This window comes from Leptonychotes weddellii, chromosome 4 (genome assembly GCF_054177405.1).
Source record: "Leptonychotes weddellii isolate Sample4059 chromosome 4, ASM5417740v2, whole genome shotgun sequence".
Classification (NCBI taxonomy): domain Eukaryota; kingdom Metazoa; phylum Chordata; class Mammalia; order Carnivora; family Phocidae; genus Leptonychotes; species Leptonychotes weddellii.
Genome location: NC_138372.1, coordinates 107352146 through 107374288, shown reverse-complemented (window position 1 = coordinate 107374288; position 22143 = coordinate 107352146). Strand labels below are relative to the sequence as shown.

Genomic DNA, 22143 nt, shown 5'->3' with positions numbered 1-22143 from the left:
AGTACAAATGAAAAAAATTAGTCTTCAATGTCTTCTCCTCTCAGCTTTTCTCACTGAGTAAATATGCCTTCTGGGGGGTCAGAGTTGGTAGGGGAAGTACAGAGGGAAGTATGGAGTAGAGGAGGGTATTTCCTAGAAGCTAGAGCGCATGCTATTCTTGCATGCATACCTAATGGATAACTGCTATTTGATTTCTCCCACGTTGCCCACTAGCATTTCAACCCTGCCCCTAGAAGGCTTACTCCGCCAAGTGGAGAGAATTAATTCTCCTGTTTCGACTTCTGGGAAACAGGGCTGAAACGCTTAGTGAAATATAGTGACCTATCTTGCTTCTGTAATCCTTCTTTCCCTGTTTTCCATTGTCATTGAAAATGAGGTTGCTGGTCTAGGCTTACAAATAATTAAGCTGGTAATTTGGTTGTAAAAATACAAGCAAATGTTTTAAAATAACAAAGAATTTTTACCCAGTGAAGTCTAAAATGTACCATCCAAATAAACGGTTCATGGTAATTGAGTCCTAAACTTCAGAATGTATAAAACTCTTAACTTTTTAGTTTGGGTATCAGAGAAAGGAACCCGATGGCAAAAATCAAAGTGTTGCCCCTCCCCCATCCCGGGGCCCCACCCCCTCTCAAGGGCCCTCACTGCCCTGCTCATTTCTACACTGTGTTTGCTGGTGGTTGTTTCTGCCCACAGCCTACCTTGACTTTTTGCTGGATTTGGGTTTTGGCGTGGCAGTTTTTGCTTTCTTTTCCTTTGGCTCTTTGGGAATCTTAGGGGCTTTCGGGGTCTTGGGTTCCTTGGGCTCTTTTTTCTCCTTGGGTTCTTTCGGTTCCTTCGGATCTTTTTTTACCTTCGGCCTTTTCTTTTTCTTTTTCTCTTCTTGGGACCCATCTAGTGAGTTCCTATTTAGTTCTTGGTTATCAACCCCACCAGGGAAGTCATCTTTACCAAAACTTTTACTGGGATCCTCTGCAACAATGTGGTTGTTTTTCTTCTTCTTCTTCTTCTGCTGTGGCTGCTGATCTCCGGACGGCAGGTACTCATCACTCTTCATTAGCTGGGCATTCGGCCCGCTAACCTGAGTCATATCCGGCACTGGTTTCTCTAGAAAGGGCTCCGATGGAGAATGCTAAGAGACACAAATGGGAATTGAAATTAGTTTATCATTCTTTGTATTGAAGAAAGGAACTGAAAGTTAGTAGCTGATGCTTCTGAAACTTTACATTCAAAGTAGCAAATATTTTACCAACTATACAGTTGTAAAAATCTATCATTTTCTCTCATCCAAAAAACAAGAAAGCTTTTACATAAACAGTAAAAAAAAAAAAAAAAAGGGGGGGTAACTTAGCAATACAGTAAAAATTTCAGTTCAGGAAGAAAAATAATTCTCATTCAGCTGAAGACACTGTCCAACTCCGTAGCAGCCCCTACATGTGTGGGACTTGGTGAATGACAAAACAGCAGCAGAAGCTAAACCCAAAGAACAAATTTAAATGGAATTCTTTTCCCCATGCAGGAATGAGAACTCAAATTAAAGATATATAATTAAGCCACTTTTAACAAGAACAAGTGTACTGAGTACTGCACAATTCAGGTACTGTGAAAGCTTGAAATCCAAGTATCACGCCCAAATCTTACACAGTGCAGGCCATTTCTGATTTAAATGACATGAAAATGCCATATGAAAAGCACATATCCAAACTTAGTGACTTCGGATTCATTAAATTTCTTTTACTAATATGAAATGCAGAGAGTGTTTGTGTTAAGTTACTAAAGTTTTACATTTTCACATTTCACTGAGGAACAGAAAATCCAAATAGTTGAGCTGGTAAGCCCTGCAGGAGATTTTTGACATTCACAAGGAGTGCATCCAGAGATGGGCTTAATACAGTAGAGAATACCAACAATTAGGATGGGATGCTGACTGGTCAGCCGAGATCAGAGTCTGCTGCAAACCAGGACAGGGGTAGAGTATCATCTCCACTATAAATTATGACATTGAATGAACCTTTGTATTTCAATGAAATACTTCAAAATGTTGTATCTGCAAATGTCACTCAGGGTTGGGTTTGTTGTTTTTTTTTTCTTCTTTGCCTTTTTCATCTGCTACTCCAGACACTTAACAGTAAGTCTAACAGAAACAGCAACAAGAATGGCTGCTAGTGTTTACCCAACAATCTTACTATGTGCCAGGCACATGCTAAGCACCTTACACCCCTGACACTGTTCAATCTCCACACCAGCCCTAATTAGGAGCTGGGTATGGACGCTGACATTCGAGGATGCAGTACTGTGCGCAAGGAGTTACAGGCCCACCCTCCTGACCACAGCACCTCCAAAATGGGGGGGAGGCAGGAGAGCCCAGGTCCAGGTCTGCAGAGGACTCGAGAGTAACCCAGAAGCTATGGCTTACCATCAGCAAGGTACCATAAATTAGATTCCAGTACAACTAACTAAGCATCTGTTCCATGCCATGTACTGAGCTGGGAGTTAGCTCACCTGACTCTCACAACAAAACTGTGGTGATCTGCCCCCATCTTTCAGAAAGGAAATAAAGATTGAGAATGTTATGTGATCACCTAAGGTCACATAGCAGGAGATGGAGCTCTGATCTGAATCTAGGTTTTCTAAACCAGTGTTCTGCTGACTCTGTGCTTCTCCTGAAATCTTACATATGGACATCCTTCTGGAAAATGCTCCATGGGTTTCATTTGATTTCCAAAGTGTTCAGTGACCCCCCCACAAAAAAAATTTTAAGATGTCACTGCCTGAAAAGAAAGTGGTCATACTCTCCCCCACTAAACCTTACTATGGTCACTAAAGAAACCCACATTCAATTCTCCACCTGCACTGGTGCAAGAGACAGAGCCCAGAATTAGGAGGTAAGAGACACAAATTCTAGTCTGGATCCTGTCATTAGCTATATTATCAGTGAAAAATCATTTCACTCATCCACGGTTCATTTTCTTCATCTGCAAAATGAAGGGTCTGGGTTAGATGATTTCCAAGTCTCTTTCAAAATCCAATGGTATTAGAAAATCTTAGGGGCGCCCGGGTGGCTCAGTTGGTTAAGCGACTGCCTTCGGCTCAGGTCATGATCCTGGAGTCCCAGGATCGAGTCCCGCATCGGGCTCCCTGCTTGGCAGGGAGTCTGCTTCTCCCTCTAACCCTCCCCCCTCTCATGTACTCTCTCTCTCTCATTCTCGCTCTCTCAAATAAATAATCTTTAAAAAAAAAAATCTTAAAATACATTATTTTCCTTTCCTAGTCATAGCTGAAAGAGGATGAACCTGAAAAAGATTAAAGGTATACAGAAAGACAAAGAAACAAGAGCAGAAGTCTAAGGAAGAGCACACAGATCCGAGTCCACATGAGGTTTCCACACAGGAATAGCACAGCAAGCCAAACACTGAAAAAAGTTACTGCACTTCTCTCTCACACACACGCTCAATAAACATCAACCGAGGTGCTGTCCACGTTACCATTACCTGAGAATTAACAGCGTCTGATTTAACTGTGATTAAAATTCAGCCGCTGAAGTCAAGTTGTTACATATTATTACATTTGTTACATATTATAGTTGTTACATATTATTCCGAATGTAAATAAAAAGGAAAAAGCCGTTATCTTTTTTTTTTTTTTTTAAGAGACTTAGAGATCAAACTTATTTGGGACAAACTGTTTTTCAGGAAATGGAAGAAAAAGTATTTCCTGGAAAGGGAAGGAAAGAGAAAAGTCTACCAGTAAACAAAACTTAAAGCTCAGAATGGTGAATTAATCCCAGGTACACGTACCTTGCTTTAATCTGCATGTTAACCCCAGTAACAAAGTGCCAGCTTCTCATGAGAAATACCTGGTACACACTTATGAACTAGAAAAAGCACAGAAGATCTAATACAAAAAGACTGAAAATTTATCTACACATTTTAGCATACAAATGATTTTAGATGCTCCTTTCAGTAATAAATAAAGCCATAAACTAGTATCCCTTAAAATTTTTAATCTTCCACAAGAAGGAAAAAACATAAAGATTAAACACAAAAAAGATATTAATCCTGTTTGATATGCAGCAGAATTATGTTTGGGTACTATATGAAATAGGGTGAAAAAGGTGCTCAGAAATATTATAGTGTTTACCAGACCCACATCTCCTTAAATCTTTTAGAGAAAAGCTGTTTTCGTAAACATTTAACAAAGAACAGATGGCCTGCCTTAATCACGTGGGGGAAAAAACCTGGAGCTCACAGTAATACCCTGACAAAGTCTCCCAGGCCCAGCCGAGCCCCGCCCCCCCCACCCCCACCACGCATGGTCCAGTCTTTTCTAACGCTATTTAATTTTACAGCGGACATTTCCCCATCAATTCCCACTGCCTGACAGGTAATCAATGCCATTAACATCTGATATTACCATATAGGGCATTGCTAAAACCTCTCATTTATTACAGCAAACGTGAAGAATGTTAGATACCAAAGGTATTTTTAAATACACACTATAGGACCTTCCACTTGACACATTTTCTATCATAATTCCATGTGCCTGTTGATATATTATGGAATATGTAAGGACGCTGCCATGGACTTCTGGAACTAAAACAGGATGACTGATATTTAAACTGTAAATAAAAATGATTCAAGGTGTGTATGTGTGTCTTGTCAAAAAAATTACCACAAACTAAAGATAGTAACTTTTATCCTTAACTCCATTGTTCAAAATGTATAAACTAGACAAACACATAGATAGGATGCAAAGTTAACCAAAGGATTGCGGAGATGAAGAAGTGAAGGCAATCCTTCTCTTACCTTTAAGCAAATGAAACCCAAAATGCTCAGGAGCATTTGCAAGAAAAGGAAAAAGTGCCTAAGAAGAAACTTTCCATTTACCTCAAGTATGCTTTTCATCCAACATTCATCAGCTTTGTCTGGCCTAAGAGCTATCTTATTTACTCATGTTTTGCCTTAATATATTCTTAAAGCCTCAACCTGTGAGCAATGTCAAGTAACAGGAGTGAGCCACGTGATATTAACACTGCGCAATGTTTCCAACACATATAATCTCTGCAAACTAACATTCTACCATAGGACACCTACGGACAAACATTTTATTAACTGAGTGATACAAACCTAAAATCAAAATGCTACTTTATAATAAAGAGAAGGTACTACCAACTGGGCAAGAGTCACACGGCACTTCTGGGAGGCACATCCCTTCTCTGCACATTAAGCTAAAGGGAGGTACTTGTGCTCTCAGAGAAACTGAGATTCTGGGGGAGAAGCGGCAGGCCATGGAAGGCTGAAGGAACAACAAATACAAGCCTGAAACACACTAAACTATGATTTCAATGATTTGTAAGAATACAAATATTAAGTGCTCACTTAAGATTGCGAACTACTAGGGCACCTGGGTGGCTCAGTCGTTAAGCGTCTGCCTTTGGCTCAAGTCATGGTCCCAGGGTCCTGGGATCGAGCCCCACATTGGGCTCCTTGCTCTGCAGGAAGCCTGCTTCTCCCTCCCCCATTCCCCCTGCTTGTGTTCCCTCTCTCGCTGTCTCTCTGTCAAATAAATAAATAAAATCTTAAAAAAAAAAAAAAGATTGCAAACTACTATTTGCTTTTGTTTTGTTTTGTTTTTAGTGGCTTTGGAAACGCATCTTATATTGATGCTCTTCACTTTTATTTTTCCAGTATTCCCCAGGTTCTTGGTCCTTTGACATTCTTTTAAAAAGGAATTCCAGGGGTGCCTGGGTGGCTCAGTCGGTTAAGTGGCTGTCTTCGGCTTGGGTCATGATCCCAGGGTCCTGGGATCAAGTCCCGCATCGGGCTCCGTGCTCAATGGGGAATCTGCTTCTCCCTCTCCCTCTGCCTGCCGCTCTGCCTACTTGTGCTCTCTCTCTCTCTGGCAAATAAATAAAAGAAAGAAAGAAAGAAAAGAGAATTCCAGTATGAAAACTGAAGCTCAATCTTCAGCCAAAAGAGCATAAAGCATTCAGAAGTGCATTTAGCAAAGGCTCTGTAAGTCCTGTTGAGACTCTAACACCCTTTTCTTGTCAGTGACACTGATAAAAAGAAAATACACTCAATATTTTGGTGCCCAATTCATTTATTCATTCAACAAGTATTTGGGGATATAACAGTAAACAAGCCAGCCACAGTACCTGAGCACCTGACCTAGGCTGACACTAAGGAGGCTTCCTGAAAACAGTCAGCCCGGTGCTGGCCAGAGGTCACTTTCCTCCATGGACCTGAACAATGACTCATGCCTGAGATCAGGTGACTGAAAGCATAAAACTATGATAAGCAAGCTTGTGAAGCCCTGTTTATGGAGGAGCAGATAGTTTCAATGGTCAAGTGATATACTTCTTAACTATTACTATTTGATATAAAATAAGTATGGGGGTGCCTGAGTGGCTCAGGCGAGTAAGTATCTGCCTTCGGCTCAGGTCATGATCCCAGGGTCCTGGGATCGAGTCCTGAATTGGGCTCCTTGCTCAGTGGGGAGTCTGCTTCTCCCTCTCCCTCCGCTGCTCTCTCTCTACTGCTCTCACTCTCTCTCAAGTAAATAAGTAAAATCTTAAAAAAAAAAAAAAAAGTATAAAAATATTCCTCAGAAGACAATCAAAGGTTGGGCTATTTTCTGCTTGGCTAAATTTGGTATTAGAGTCAGGGCTTCAAGTTCAAGCCTTTAAATGCCAGTTAGTTTTACTCAGCTCATTCTTAATTTCCAGGAACAATGATTTATTGAATGAGTACATTTATGAACAAAAACACCCAAATGAATAATTATCAAGCTTGTTAGTCATATGAATTGAGAAGACAAAATGTGTAAAACAACATTTTTTTGGATGTTAAGAATTGTTACATGAAAAGACTCAGATCCCATGAGTTTAGAGAATTCTGTACTAACCAGATAAGTAGTTTTCTTCACTACAAAACTCCAAGACCTTACCACATTCTGAGTGGGGGATAATGCAGTATCCTAAAGGTATTTAATGACTCCATCCCTTTTTTCTAAGAATATCTTGAATAAAAATGTTCTTCAAGACATACTTTGGATTATACCAATATAGCTAAAGTGGGGCAAATTCATTTGCTTCTCTGGGGTGGGGAAAGTATGTGTGTGCATGTGTCTGTCTGTGTGTCTCCAAGAGTGCTTATCAAATGTTTTGTAATATAGCATGTGACTCTACGAACAAACCTAATTTTATATAAAATGTGCTCCAATGGCTCACTGAATTGGCAGTTTCATTTATGCTCAATTCAAGTCACTGGTAGGAATAAAATAGGAATATTCGTATAATCATATAAGGATGACTTGTATAATTTTTGTTATATACAGTCAAGATAATTACCAAGTTAAAGATAATGAATGTTGAAATATCATAATGCAATAAGTTATCTTTATGAGTGCCTCAGAACCATTAAATTTTAGAGCTGAAAATTTTAATTACTGCTGAAATAGCTCATTTAAAAATCATCTGAAGGCATTTCCGAAACTTTTTCTGCTTGTGTTTTTAATCTGTCCTTAGAATAGATGTGCCATACAAACAAAATCTTAAATACCTACAAATTAACATGAACCACTTTAATGGCATCTAAATCATAAATACATTTTGAATTTAAGTAGAGCCCCACATGATGAAAATAATGAGCCAAGCAATCATGTTACATTTAATATTAAATAGTTTACATTGGATACTGAATACTGCCCATCTTCTATGTATGAGTAAAACTGTACCACAGGAACCGTCGACAGCATTTCTAATGTGTAAAGCACTCTGCTGTGGTGTTTCTCCAGTCACTTTAGCTAGAAAGCAGCAGTGAAACTCCACCAATGCTAAACCCTTTCCAGGTGTCTGAGAGACCCCAAGGGCAGGAGACTCCCTCCCAGTGGAGGACAGGGCATCTGTCCACCGTACCTCACTCCCGACCACCCCCTCGCTGCCCTTCTGGCCATCTCCCCTTCGCCGTCTCCGTTCTGAGCAGGCTGTCACACTGGGCGGGGAGTGACCTGCAGAAGGCAGGAGGTGGCCACAGGGAGATAGAGGTATGCAGGGCGGAACCCGCGCCGGGTACCTGCGAGGCTGCCTGCAGCCGGCCCCACTCAGGGTGATGGGGAGGAGCGTTGGGGAGCAGCCCTGGAGCTGGGGGAGAGACAATAGCAAGACTGACAGGAAGTCCTGAAGCCATCCCAGGACACAGTACTCAATGAGGTTTGTAAACCATGTACTGTGCAGTTACACGTGCATTTCACGACCCTCTCCTTCAGTGCCTGTAAGTAACCACATGAGGCTGCCAAGGTGGGTGATACTCTTGCTCCTTTATAAATGAGGAAACTGAGGCTTTAGTGACACAGCTAGAAAAGGGCCAACCTTGGACCATAATCCCGATGTGGCGGCTAAAGCCAGTGGCATGGGATCAGGCTCACCCAGGGGGTGAGGAGGGCTTCTCCAAGCCTGGGAAGCTGCTTGCTGTCTTTCTCCAAAACCAGAAGGGCCTTAGTTTTAAGACCCAAACCCGAATCTACAGGTTAAAATGGCTTTTGATTTACTATAAATTTGGGACTTCTGCCTTCAAAGGATTGGAGTAGAACTCTAGTTTAACCCCAAACTAAAGCTGTGGAGAATCACTAACTTTTCTTCCAAAGATAAAAATGTGGATAAGAACTGGCATTTAGATTGCTGCTCACAAACATTATCCTGTTTGAATATCAGATTCAGATTCACCCCATTTGACAGAAGCTGAATTCAATTCAATCAATCTGCTCTGTCCCAGGGAGTGAATGGAGTCTTCCAGAACCGGAAGAAAATAAGCCCACTTTCTGCCCTGCCCTGAAAACTCTCCCAAAACCACTTAAAAAGAACAGCTTATATGATTTTTAAAAATCCAATCTACTATATTTCAAGGAACCTAACATAGTCAGTTCTTTTCCCCAGTCTGGTAACACATCATTCTACTTCTTAGGGAAAGCACCAGATGAAGTAGTAGGTTTGCATCTAAGGACCATGTATTTGAAATAACGTGTTTATACAGATGCACACACACACCCCTAGGGCATAGAGTTGAACTGATGTAAACTGAACATACTTTTGATGTACCTCCACTACTCCATAAATGCTTGGAAAAATTAGCCCAATTGTTTATACAAGACTTGAATTATGTTTTTACATGTGTTAGCTTTCCAAAAAGTATATACAGGTAATCAGACTGCATTCCTGATCATGAGACTCTCCTATCCCTGAAGTATTCCTGATAGAAGAGAAAGGGAGAGGGGCCCACAGAACCTATTTCTACTCTGGGCAGGGGAGAAACAGACACAACCACAAATTTAACACAATCCAAAGCCTAGTACAGTAATGGTGAATAACTTCATAGGTCTCCTGGGCCACAGGCACAAGCAGTCCTGCCCACCCGTAAAGACTACATCCATTCTCCCCCAGCAGAAACCCCCAGGAAAAAGCAGGGCATCATGGTGCATCTGACTTACAACAAGCAAACTAAAATATGAACCAGTGAGAAGAGTCTGAGACACAATCATACTTTCAGCCTCTTAGTCTGGATTTCTTAGTTCTTTATAGCGGTAAATCATCAAGTGTTATCTTTAACCAGACATTACTCTCCAGAAGTATATGTAGAAAAGATAACAAATACGCTCAGGGCCTTAACAAGTCCATTTTATTGTCTCTCCCTTCCCTCTCTTTTCTTTCTCTTCTTCACCTCCCTGCACAGTGTTTTCCCTTAGTAGGCTCAACTCAATTAAATATCAATGAATGAGAATCTACGGAACAAATTCCCAGTTCACAGATGTTTATCTTACTTATTTCAAGTTAGCTCTTGGGTCCCTACTGTCCTCAAAGAGGTGTCTGGGGGCTGGAATTTGGCAGCAGACCTCCAGACCTGAAGCGACCCAACTTACCAGAGATCGAACTCAGCAACACACAAAACAGTGCTTCCACGGTGGTCAACTGATCTGCAGAGATAAATCCTATTCAAAGACACTTAAGGATGAAGACCAAACTTACATACTAAAAATAGTTAAGTTTACTTCAATAATTTTTTACTGTACACTTACACTGCATTTTGCTATCACTGGTATACCCAACAGCAAAACTGGAAAGGTGAAACGTATGCAATTTGGCTCTGGAAAAGCAATTGATACCAAGTTTGCATTTAGGTTTCTACTACTCTATAAATGTTAATATTAAATGTAACTTACTATGTTATTCCTATGAATTTAAAAAAGTCAAACTTCAGTAGACTGAAAGGAAGGTGTGTCTCTAACACTGGCCAATCCCAAGGGTTTATGTAGAAATGGGAATAGAACAATCTTTGAGGGGGAAAAAAAAATCAATTTATAAGGAGCTCAGTGATAAAGCTAATTTACACACTCCAGGCAGGCAAGATCTCCAGAACTCAGAGACTGTGAGTCTAGCAAATTTAGTTGGCAATAAATGCTTAATGATGAACTACTTTGGTCCTATAAAAATTCCTTCACTTCTTATAGGAGACAGAATCCTAAGATGGCCATAGGATCTCCACCTCCACTGTAGAGGGGACCTGTGTCTTCCACGCAACAGAACACAGCAAAGGTCACAGGACTCTGCAGGTGTGATTAAGGTCCCAGAACAGCTGGTTTTAAGTTACTCAAAGGGTAGATTTTCCTGGATAAGCCTCGCTCAATGAGGGGAGGTTTGTAAAGAGGATGTGGGCTCTCTGTGAGGGTCAGAGACTCTCTGTTGCTGGTACTGAGGAAGCAAGTGACCAGAGAGAGGAGACCACAGTGGGGAACCCACCACGCTAAGAAACTGCAGGCAGCCTCTAGGAGTGGCGGGCAGCCCCAAGTGACGGGCAGCAAGCCCCGAAGCCCCTCATCATACAGCCACAGGAAACGAATTCCGTCAGCAACCAGAATGGACTCGGAAATGGATTCTTCCCCAGTCAAGACTCCAGATGAGAAAGCAGTCCCTGCACCTGACTATAGCCTTGCAGGGACCCTGAGCAGAGGACCCAGCCAGGCTGTGCTCAAACCCTGACTCACAGAAACTAGGAGCTAAGAAAAGGGGTACCGTCTTATCCATGAAATTTGTGGTAATTTGTTGCACAGCAATAAACAACAGATGATCCCTTTTCTCATACCAGACACTGATCCTTCCACGTAATGACAAACAGCACCTCTGTGACGCTGCCGCCACCGCTAAGACTGAGAACTTCCGTGCCAAGCACTGTTCCGGACTCACAAGCAACCACCTGAGGAAATTACCCCCATTTTATACATGGGGAAACTAAGGTACACAAAGAGATCAATAAACTTACCAAAGGTCACAAAAAGCTGGTTCCAGAGGAGTCCAGGTTGAACCCAGGCAACCTCTCTGCAGAGCCCACACCTGACCCATCACGCCTGCTGCCTCATCCCTGTCGCTCCCGCCCTCCTGCTAGAGTCTCTCCAGGAAGCAGGAAGACAGGACGGCAGGAGAGCTGGTGGCTAAGGTGACAGGGGTGGTACCAGCTCCGGCAGGAAGAGCCCAGATGACACAGAGAAGGTGGCGAGCCCGACACTGTTCCACAGTTAACCGCCACGGAGATCATCACAAGGAAAGGATTTTTATAAAGAAATCACTCCGTTTTCAAGTAAAAAATGTAAGAAACTGCACTATAAACAATATTAAAGGTTCCTGGTATTTTAAAAGAAACTTTATTGCACATTCGCAACAGTCTGTTTAACACTTAAAGGAGATGGTGTCCCCATGACTCCTTCCAGCTGGAATTACACATGAAACAGAAGATACCAAAGCAATTAAGTATTTTATAAACACTGCTGAGGGGTCAAAAAGAGGGAGGTTCATTCACTGACTAATAACGCAGTAATAAACAAACAGCAATGTTATGCAACTGAGAAAATTATTATAATTGAATCTACACAGCTGGGCAAGAATAGAAGCCTGGTTATGTATATTAGCTCACAAATGCTTTGTGTGGGTAGGTTTTAGTTTTAGAACTGTTTCAGATTTGAGTCCCTTTTATAAAGTCAGATTTTTTTTTTCTTATCTGAATACAATTCCACAATTACGACTACAGAACAGAAAATAACTTAATGAACTGTCCCACCAATTTTTGCTCTTCTGTTTATCTACAGAGAAATAAGCATGTTCACAGTGATTGGGAACTTAAACTTTCTTGAGATGTACTCATTTTAGATGAATACATTTTACCTTGTTTGTGCACAGCAATATGAATAATGAATGACTGTGACTCCCTAAGCATACTGGAGGGAAAAGCCTAGAACAAAGTAGCTTTTCACAGTTTAACATTTAGCTCCTGCTGTGTTCCTGGAGTTTCCTTCACACCTTGATATTTTCCCCTTTGCAGAAGATGGGCAGAGAAATACTGCCAATTACCATAGTTAAGTTTACACAGATGTGTCACAAGAGAGTGACTCCTATATTTCCCTTGAATTGTTAAAGTCATAGCATTTGAATTAGAGAAACATTATTATTCTCTTGGATTCAAGACTAAGCTTGGTAAAAGTCCACCATCTTTCCATCAGTTAAATGTAGTTAAAATGCAAGCCAAAACAAAGTAAGTTTCTTTTGGGAAAATATTCTAGCTAGATATTATCCTTATTACTACATGGCATTTTTTTAATTAAATGACTAAATCTGAACAAATCAGTGATCTATGTCAAGTTCCCGTCTGCATAAAAATCTAACTAACTTCAAACACAAATGGATGATTAGCTAACCATCGGGCAGAGGTACAAATGTATCTTCAACAGGCACACATTTTACATCAATGATATCTATTTTTATGAGATAAAAGTACTAAAGCTTTAATGGTGGCAATTAAAACAGCCAAGAGTTTGAGTAGCTCGATGGCTGAGTCACAGACCTTTTACCTATAATGGGATCCATTATATCCCTGAACTCAGTTTGAGGGAGTAAAAGAGGAACAGATTTTTAAATATGGTTATAAAACAGCAGTACCCTCTGAACTAAGCTGTTTTAGTTTAAACTGCTATGTGATTTACTCTGTGTCTTAATGTCAACATCCATTCTGCAGCCTTCTTTATAGAGTTCTTAGATACTTGCATCTATTTGAAAATATTTGAACAATTTGAAAATGCTACAATGCGGCTATTATGTAATAATTTATATTTAGGTAACTTGTTTCTATTTTAACTTATTTATATTAAAAAATCGACCCATTTTGAAAATATGTAACTTGAGATGACTTATGACAAAATCCTCATTTGTGCCTAAAATGTAAGTATTTATATTTTGATATTCTCTTTCAAAGTACAATTTAGGGAGAATAATTGAGTATTCACAATAAGATGGTGTGTTTCAGCAATAGAGAACATCCGCAAACAAAGGAGTGGGGATTTTTCATGGTAGTCTAACATTTACTATTCAAAAGTATTGGGATAATAAGCTCTATAGTTACAAAACATAATAATCATGTAAAGTCTGGTCAGCCCAACACTAACCACTTCTCCAACTCAAGAACCTAAAGATACTCTCTTTAAGCTTCTATTATAGCAAATTCAGAAATGTAAACAGAAATGATCTCGGGAACAACCTCCCAAGTTTTTGTATCTGGTACCATCATCATCTCCAGGGACAGCCGGCAAACAGGAAACAACATGCAGAATGGATTTACCTCCGACCAGGAAAGACCAAATTACCAGGAATAGTGAGGAAGCCAGAGTGGCCTTGGCCCAGGTGGCCAAGGTCCTCAGGGTTATGCGGGTCTGCAGCCCCCGCTGAGTACACCAGCATTCGATGAAGAGCGCCAGACACTTACTTGGGGATATTCCTTTTTGTGTTGGCAGCTCTTTTAAGACAAGTTGTCAGAAGGAAGAACAGTAGGATGGACCTGAGGATATTAGGTTGGTTTTTGACCATTTACCCTGCAGGGCTTTAAGAATCAAGTGGGAAGACAATCACCTCAAGATCTATGTAAGAGGGGGAAGCTGGATGTGCTGATCTATAAAATCCCTTCTAACTCTGCAACCCAGGTCTCTGCTGTTAAAATCTGACTTCAGTCCTGCTCAAACGATAGCTACCCCAATCGTCTTTTAAAAAGAATTTTGGGGCACCTGGGTGGCTCAGTCTGTTAAGCATCTGCCTTTGGCTCAGGTCATGATCCCAGGGTCCTGGGATCGAGCCCCACATCGGGCTCCCTGCTCAGCCGGGAGCCTGCTTCTCCCTCTGCCTCTGCCTGCCTGCCTACTTGTGATCTCTCTCTCGCTCTCTCTCTCTGTCAAATAAATAAAATCTTTAAAAAAAAAAAAAGAAAGAAAGAAATGAATATTTGTAAAGATGGAGTGGGAAAATGAAGATGATCTCAAAAGGAAATACTAAGAAAGTTTCTCAGATAAACACAAAAAGATAAAACCTATGTGAAAACCTGCATTAGCACAAAATTAAATAAGGTAAACCCGAGTTAATGTAGCAAATGTTTAAGTGTACAATTTACTTTTCCCATAAAAAAGGGAAACTTTCAGAACAGTATTCCAATACTGCATAATCTCATTTCACAGACATGTATGTAACATCTGCTAGGTTTTCCTGCAGTAAGCTTAGCCTCTGCTATATAACGTGTCATAAAATAGGTGTGTGTATGTGTGTGTGTGTGTGTGTGTGTATAACGTGTCATAAAACAATGTGTATTAAGCCTCTCAGTCTGCACAGAATAATAATGCTTAGGAACACAAAGTGCATTCATGTTTGTACACCTCTGGAGCTGAAGATCCATACCAAATAAACCACGGAGAAGTGACAGGGAAGGGGGATGAGGCAGAAAGAACAAAAACCAGAAGTCCTTCAGCATGAGCCCCGAGACCATGAGAAATCATGGACGAAAGCGACACTCTCTCACCTGGAAATGGTGTGCTGACACTTTTAGGGGGGCAGTGTTGAACTGAGGGAAGCAAGGAAGGGAACTGCCGGGGACCCGAATTTCCCGCGACACAGCGGAGGGCGCGGGCAGCGCAGACATGCACTACCCAGAGCGCTGTGAGCCTCGCAAGCCAGGAGATTACCAGCTCAAGCAAACTCTAGGCTGTCTTCCAGCCTCCCCCACACATGGCACCCTTGTAGCAACACTCTTTAGTAATTTCAAAGAAGTCTGCCCACCCCCTCCCAGAAGTCTGCCACACAGAACCATGTAGCTCTACCCTCCAAATTTATCTAACCAACCTACTTTTGGATTTGAGTCTTGCCTTTACACAGTTCTCTCCACCTATGCCATCCTTCCACCCCTCATTCAGTTTTTCAAATATTTATCGAGCCTTTCTTGACCCTACATCTTCCTCTGGCTCTTGCCATCTTTTCTACTCCCCCTTAGAGCAGAATCCTCATGAGAGTGACCACATTTGCTGTCTTCCTCCTCCTTCCATTCACTCTTGACTTTGCTCTATCTAACCACTCTACTATTCTCATTAAGGTGACCTCCAGTGGCCTCCTCTCCCTCTCAGTGCTCCTCACCTAACAGCAGGACCTGACATAGCTTCCTACTCTGAGCTTCTTCACGCGACTTCCACCTCCAGGACAGTCCTCTCCCTCCTACCCTACGGGCTCTTTCATGGCCGGTTTCTCATCAACTTCTCCACACATGATGTCTGAGATGCTCCAAGCCTCCATGTTTGGATCTTGGCTCCATCCAGGCTACCTCCTTCTTCAGGTACCATTGCTCTAAATACTACCTACAGACTGATAAAACCCAGAGTTCTTTCCTGAGCCCAGACCACTCTCTTGAACTCCATACTTCTCTATCCAACTGTCTACTTGATATACTCACTTCGCTGTTCCAAAAGGCATCTCAAACTTAATGCATTCTAAAACAAATTCTTAATTCTCTCCACCAAACTCCAGTGCCACACATTATTACTCTACCAGCAGAAAAAGCCAAAAACATGGAGTCATCCCTGACTCTTCACTTAGTCTCCTTCAATCCAATCTGTTAAGTCCTGCTGGCTGCCCCTTCCACATAGACAGGAAATACCCTTCAATAACCTCTCCCACTACCCTCCTCGTCCAGGGACTGCAAGACCTTGCCTGGACTACTGTCACAGCCTCTATAACTGACCCGTGATTTCTAACTTTGTCCTCCACCCCAGTCTATTTGCTGCACAGTCTGAAGGATCCTTTAGAAATGTAAATCAGACCATGTCACATCTCTACTCAAAACCTCCAAGATTTGCTCATTTCATTCACAGTAAAATCTAGAGTCCTCACCATGGCCTACAAGGTCTTAAATGATGTGGACTCCTGCCACTTCCCTAATTTCATCTCCTATACTCCTCCTTTGTGCTCTTCCACTCCAACTACATGGATTCCTTATTTACAAACAATAAAAGACAAAGGCCCTTCTACCTCAGGGTCTTTGCACAGACTGCCTCTGCCCTCAGAGCTCTTTACCCAAAACCTCCAAGGCTATCTCCCTTGGCTTCCTTCAGGATGGTTTAGGCAGTAACTGATTAACGCAAATGTGACACAATGCTAATACTTGGTGATTTTAGGGGAAGGACAAACAGGTGCTTATTGCATTATTCCTTCAACTTTTCTGTAGATTTAAAATTTTCAAAAATCAAAGTTGGAGGGGGGAAACCTCAGTGCTACCACAACATTATTCTCTTATACCTTGTCTCTGACCTTTCCTCCCTCATTTGCAGCAGAATCAGATACATGTTTCCACCCGAGACTGGATATTTCCTTCAGCATCTTAAAATCAGCAGGCCAAAAATCAAAATCACATTCCTCCACCAGCTTGCTTTCCTAACTTGGTCACTGTCACTGTGATTCCCAGTCACCCAACCTTGTTTCTTCCTCTCCCTCACTGGCCCCCATCCACACTTCTGCAGTCCAGGCCTACTGCAAAGGTCCTCCTTCCGAGTCTTCCTCCCGCTGGGCTCGCCTTCTTCCGTGCTCTCTGTGTATCGGGGCAGAGAGATGGTTCAAAAACACAAACCACCTGTGCTGCCCTCCTTGTACAATTTGTCAACGATCCCCACCAACTGCATTTAAAACCGACACTCCCAGTGTGACCAGTCGGGGTCCTCCCCGGGCCCATCTTCCCCATGCCCTGCCTCTCGGCACTGAACACGTCGGCCAGAGCAGGCTAACAAATGCAGTCCCGTAATGCCCTTTGCTCTTTCCCAACTTAGTATCTGTGGACGTGTCACTCCTCCCGCCTGGAATGTCCGTTCCCACTCGTTCCTCCTGCTCAATCTTCAAAATACAACTAAACATAACCTCTTCCTGAGGCCTTCCCGGATCTCTCCAGGTGGAGTCAAACACTCTTCCCAAGGCCAAGTACTATTTATCACATTGCTTGACTACTTATTATGAGACCCTCCTAGCCCTCTGCACTACAGCCCCTGAAGGAAAGCAGCATGTTATGCTCCTGTTTATATGTATACACAGTGTGCATGTGTGCAAGCACACGCGTACACGTGCGTGTTTCCCTAACACCCAGAGCGGGGACTGAAACATACCACAGCTGAGCATCTACTGAGTGTGAATGTCAAAACCTCCCCGGGCCTCACTCAGATGTTACACAGCCATCATCCCCCACCCTCTGTCCCGACCACAAGTGCCCTCCACCTCTACACCTCAGAGCAGCTGAACCTCCGCGGTGCCCGGAGGAATGCCTTCAGCCACTATGGACCTAACAAATGCAGGCATAAGTTAAGTGCACACTGGCAAGGCTGAACGTCTGCGGTCCTTCAACAGGGCCCATGTTGTGTCTGCACAAACTTCTCCAGTACTCTCTTCCCCTGACTCAACCATCCCTTTTCTTCCTGGCCCTGAAATAATTACTTACCTACTCCCATACAAGTCTGCATTTCTCTCTTTTCATTGCAGTTTCGTTACGGTACAGCTGGGGCTTTTTAAAGGGGACAGCAGCTTATTTTTATACCTCTACAACCTCACACAGTGACTGGCACATCATAAATGTGCAACAATGTTCACTGATGAATGAATGAATGGATGGGTGAGGTTAGGACCTCATCTTTGAATATCCTAAATGAAACTTAACAGACCACAAACGCTGCCTCTCTACTGTGAACTAATTGCGATCACTCATCTCATTCCCAGAGAGACAGTGCCCAACAAAAGCACTCCCTGGAAAGAGAACCAGAAAAAGTTCTCAGAATTGGACCTCTAAAAATGAAAAAGGTACATTTTCTAATAATTGCTGAACTACTATTATTTTGTATCAAAAATGGCTTAGGACTTTAGAATACAAATTTTAAAATAAACTTTAAAATTCTAATGGCTTACAAACTGCAAAATACCCCAGTCATTTTAGATGAAAGGTTAAAACATGTCTTCTCCTTTTTGCTCTGACCACAACCCATCTACTGGTGGGGGTGGGGGGATGATTATCTATCTTCCCCTGAAGCCCAAGAAGGGAGCCCTTGAGCCAGAGAGGATGCCTGAATGGGCGGTGGGCGGAGGGGGAAATCGACAGCCCAGGGGGTCGGGTCCTGGGTTTGCAGAGCTTCCCCCAGATCACACAGCACCAGATGTAGCTCATGAGCCACGGAGCCCAAGGTCCTACCCTAACTCCAAAACCTAACTCACCATCTTAACCTCCTGCCCCTTGATTCCTGAAAACAAACAAAAAAGCTCGTGTTCTTTTTCCTGAATTCTTCTACCTAGTACCCAAGCGGGAAACGCAGTGGTCCTATTTCACCCCTCGACCCCTCCAGCACACTGCTGCTGTCTCAATTCCAGACCCATTACCTCCCAACTAGCTTCTCCCAAGCCCGTGCTATCCACTGTGCCAGCTACCAGACACACAGCTACCGAGCACCTGGAATGTGGCAGGTCTGTACTGAGAAGTGCGGGGAATGTACAACGACACCAGGTCCCAAAGACTGAGAACAGCAGCAGGACAAGTAAACTACCTCCATCTCATTCATATTTTTATATTAAATATTATTTGTTGAAAGGATATGCAAATATTACATGCTGAAAAAATATTTTGGAAATGTTACAGTGAATAAAATACATTTAAATCAATGTCACTGTTTGTTTTTTGCTTTTTTAATGTGACTAGACCATTTTACACAACACATGTGGCTCACATCCTGCCCCCCTGGACAGCACCGCCCAGGAGCATCTCTCAGTTTCTTTGCTGGCCTCCCCCATGCAGGCTCATCTTCTCAGCCCACCCTCCCCGGAGTCCTCCAAGTTGCTGCCCGGTGACCTTCAGTCCCGGTTGCCTTCCACCCGTCAGACACGAATAGGCCCAGGAGGTGTCTCCTCTACAGGAGGTCCGTGAATGTCATTCCCCTCATATCCTCAGACACCTCTTCTCTCCCACACCCGCCATAGCGTACCACACACTGGACAAACACCTACAGAATGTATGTGCCATGTGCTGAGGGTACAAATGAAGATGACAGACACAACCCTGATCTCACTCTGCTTAGAATACAAAGGAGGTGACAGAGTATTTTAGTAAACATTACAGTAGCAGTAATAATATAATAATGTGGCATGGATAGCAGTCAGAATTTACAATCTATGTAACCAGCTACAACTGCCAGCACACTCACTTGATCTTCCTAACTACAGTATTAAATAGCTTCTAGTATGAGTCTCAGTTTAGAGGTGAGAAACTGAGGCCCAGAGAAACTATGCAGTTCACCCAAGGTCACACAGCTCATAAGGGACAGAACCAGGACTCCAAGGCCACACTGTTCCAACACGTGCTGTGCTGCCTTCCAAGACGAGAGATCACAACATGGGGAGGACATGTGGGGGTACAGAGAAGCAGTCCAGAGCCCACACTGCAGAGGTCAGAAAAGGCTTTGCAGAAGAAGCCATTTCTAAACTGCAGGTCAATGTTCTGGGCCAAAAGTCCAGGGGTGAGAAGGTCTGGAAGAACTGATATCAGTTCACTATGCCTGGGGAGAAGAAAGAAAGGACTATACCTAGAGGAAGACAGGGCTTTGGTTATTTGTGGTTTAAGAAGGAACTTTTTGAGGGGCGCCTGGGTGGCCCAGTCGGTTAAGCATCTGCCTTCGGCTCAGGTCATGATCCCAGGGTCTTGGGATTGAGCCCTACATTGGGCTCTGCTTGCCCGTGACCCCTGCTCATCTTCTCTCTCTCAAATAAATAAATAAAATCTTAAAAGAAAAAAAAAGAAGAAGAAGGAACTTTTTGAGAGAACCTGCAGAGAGAGTCCATGAAGATACAAGATGGTTGAAGACCCAGAGGTCTGGTGAAGAACTGACTAAAAAGGGGGAAACAGGCCCCCCTCCCACAGTATCTGGAAGGTAAGAGAAGGGAATACTGCAGTCCTCATTCCTTATTCTGATGAGCCCAGCCAGAACCTCACATCTCTTACCGAAGGGAAACCGGGGCATCCCCAGTCCTCAAGAAGGAATTCCCAGGCTCTCCACCAGCACGGGCCAAGGGCTTCTGAAGATTTTACTAACTCTACACAACTGAGACATGCATCTAAACTTTAAAAAAATTTCTGATTACAAGGTTGTGAAGTAAAAATGTTATGCAACCACCAGCATAAGCACTTCCCCAAGACAACACAACAAGTATATCAACAGGGATTCAAAGCAACCAAAAAAAAAAAAAAAAAAATTTCCTTGGGGTAGGGGTAGGGGATGGGGAGGCAGGGGGTGTTAAAAAACCAAACAGCTAAGCAAAAATTATATACTTAAGTGGATTGCAAAATTTACATCCATTTTAAAAATGAAAGAAATGCTTTTAAAAGAATTTAAAAGATTTAAAAGAAATGCTTAGCTTGCCAATTCAAGCAGTACCACAGAACCCCCATCCCCGCCACCCCCACACACACTGGTTTGTTTTCCTTCACTTTTAGTGGTAGCAGACAATAGGAAAGCGGGACAGGCAATGCACAAAACTGATATGATCCCTCATCCAAGAGCATCATGGAAATCTGATTTCTTATCTTGACTGAAAGCTTTCTACAAATGTGTGGTACCTTGGAAGTGTAGTAATGTAGTTTTTAAGCAGACATCCTCCCATAAATATCTTCATGAGCTTTAAGATGGCTCATTTTTCACATGTTTAAAGATGGTGTCCACTGGGGCGCCTAGGTGGCTCAGTCGATTAAGTGTCTGACTCTTGGGTTCAGCTCAGGTCATGATCTCAGGGTCCTGGGATGGAGCCCAGAGTCAGGCTTTGCACTCAGTGGGAGTCTGCTTGAGATTTTCTCTCTCTCTCTCCCCCCCTCCCTCTCTCTCTAAAATAAATAAATAAATCTTAAAAAAAAAAAATGGCATCCACTGGAAGAAAGAGAATAGAAACTGAAAGTCAATCTAATCCTAGTCTTGCCACCAACTAACTGCAACCATTTTATCATTAGCTTTTATATGCTATTCATTCAATATTCACATTCACTGTGCCAAGCATTGCACTAAAAAATGTACATACATTCTCTCCCAAGATTACAAGTCTGGGAAGCTTAGAAGGGTTTTTCTTACTCATCTTTATGTCTCAGGAGCCAATACCACATAGTACATGGTAGATGCTAAGTGCTATTATAATGACCTCTTGATGAACTGCTACTCAGATGCAGGATTCCCCTAAAATTCAACAACAAAAGAAGAGTTAATTTATTATGTTGTAAGGAAGCACATGGGAATATGAAAAAGGTGGGCCTTTAAGACTGAGACAGGTAAGGAGCACCTGGTTGGCTCAGTTGGTAGAGCACACAACTCTTGATCTCAGGGCTGTAGGTTCAAGCCCCACGCTGGGCATAGAGATTACTTAAAAATAAAATATTCGAAAAAAAGACTGAGACAGGTGAAATTCTGTCCTCATCTTATTCAACCTCACAGTAGCACTTGACACAACTGATGACTCACTCCCTCCTTGCAACCCTTTCCCCACTTGATTCCAGGACACGCACCCTGGTGGTGTTCCACCTTCCTGACTACTCTTCTCTCCATACTGTCCTGAATCTCCTGGCTAGAGTATGAAATAAGGGACTGCACAAGGGCCCTGTCCTCACATTTTTCTTCTACCCATGCACTCTAAACAATATCGTCCAGGCTATGCAGAAAATGCCATCTATATAATGATAAACTTAACTCCTCCCCTAAATTCTAAATTCCCATATACAACTGCCTATCTGAAACCTCTGCTTG

General features: G+C 42.5%; 1 protein-coding gene across 5 annotated transcripts in view; it reads right to left on the bottom strand.

The window, feature by feature from the left end:
• Positions 1 to 22143, bottom strand: part of CHD7 (chromodomain helicase DNA binding protein 7) — a 187930-nt gene that overhangs the window by 84778 nt on the left and 81009 nt on the right. For all 5 annotated transcript variants that reach the window (XM_081816039.1, XM_081816035.1, XM_081816038.1 and 2 more), the window contains exon 3: positions 702 to 1132. In XM_081816039.1, coding sequence (XP_081672165.1) covers positions 702 to 1132 — 431 coding nt within the window. The remainder of the gene's footprint in view (positions 1 to 701; positions 1133 to 22143) is intronic.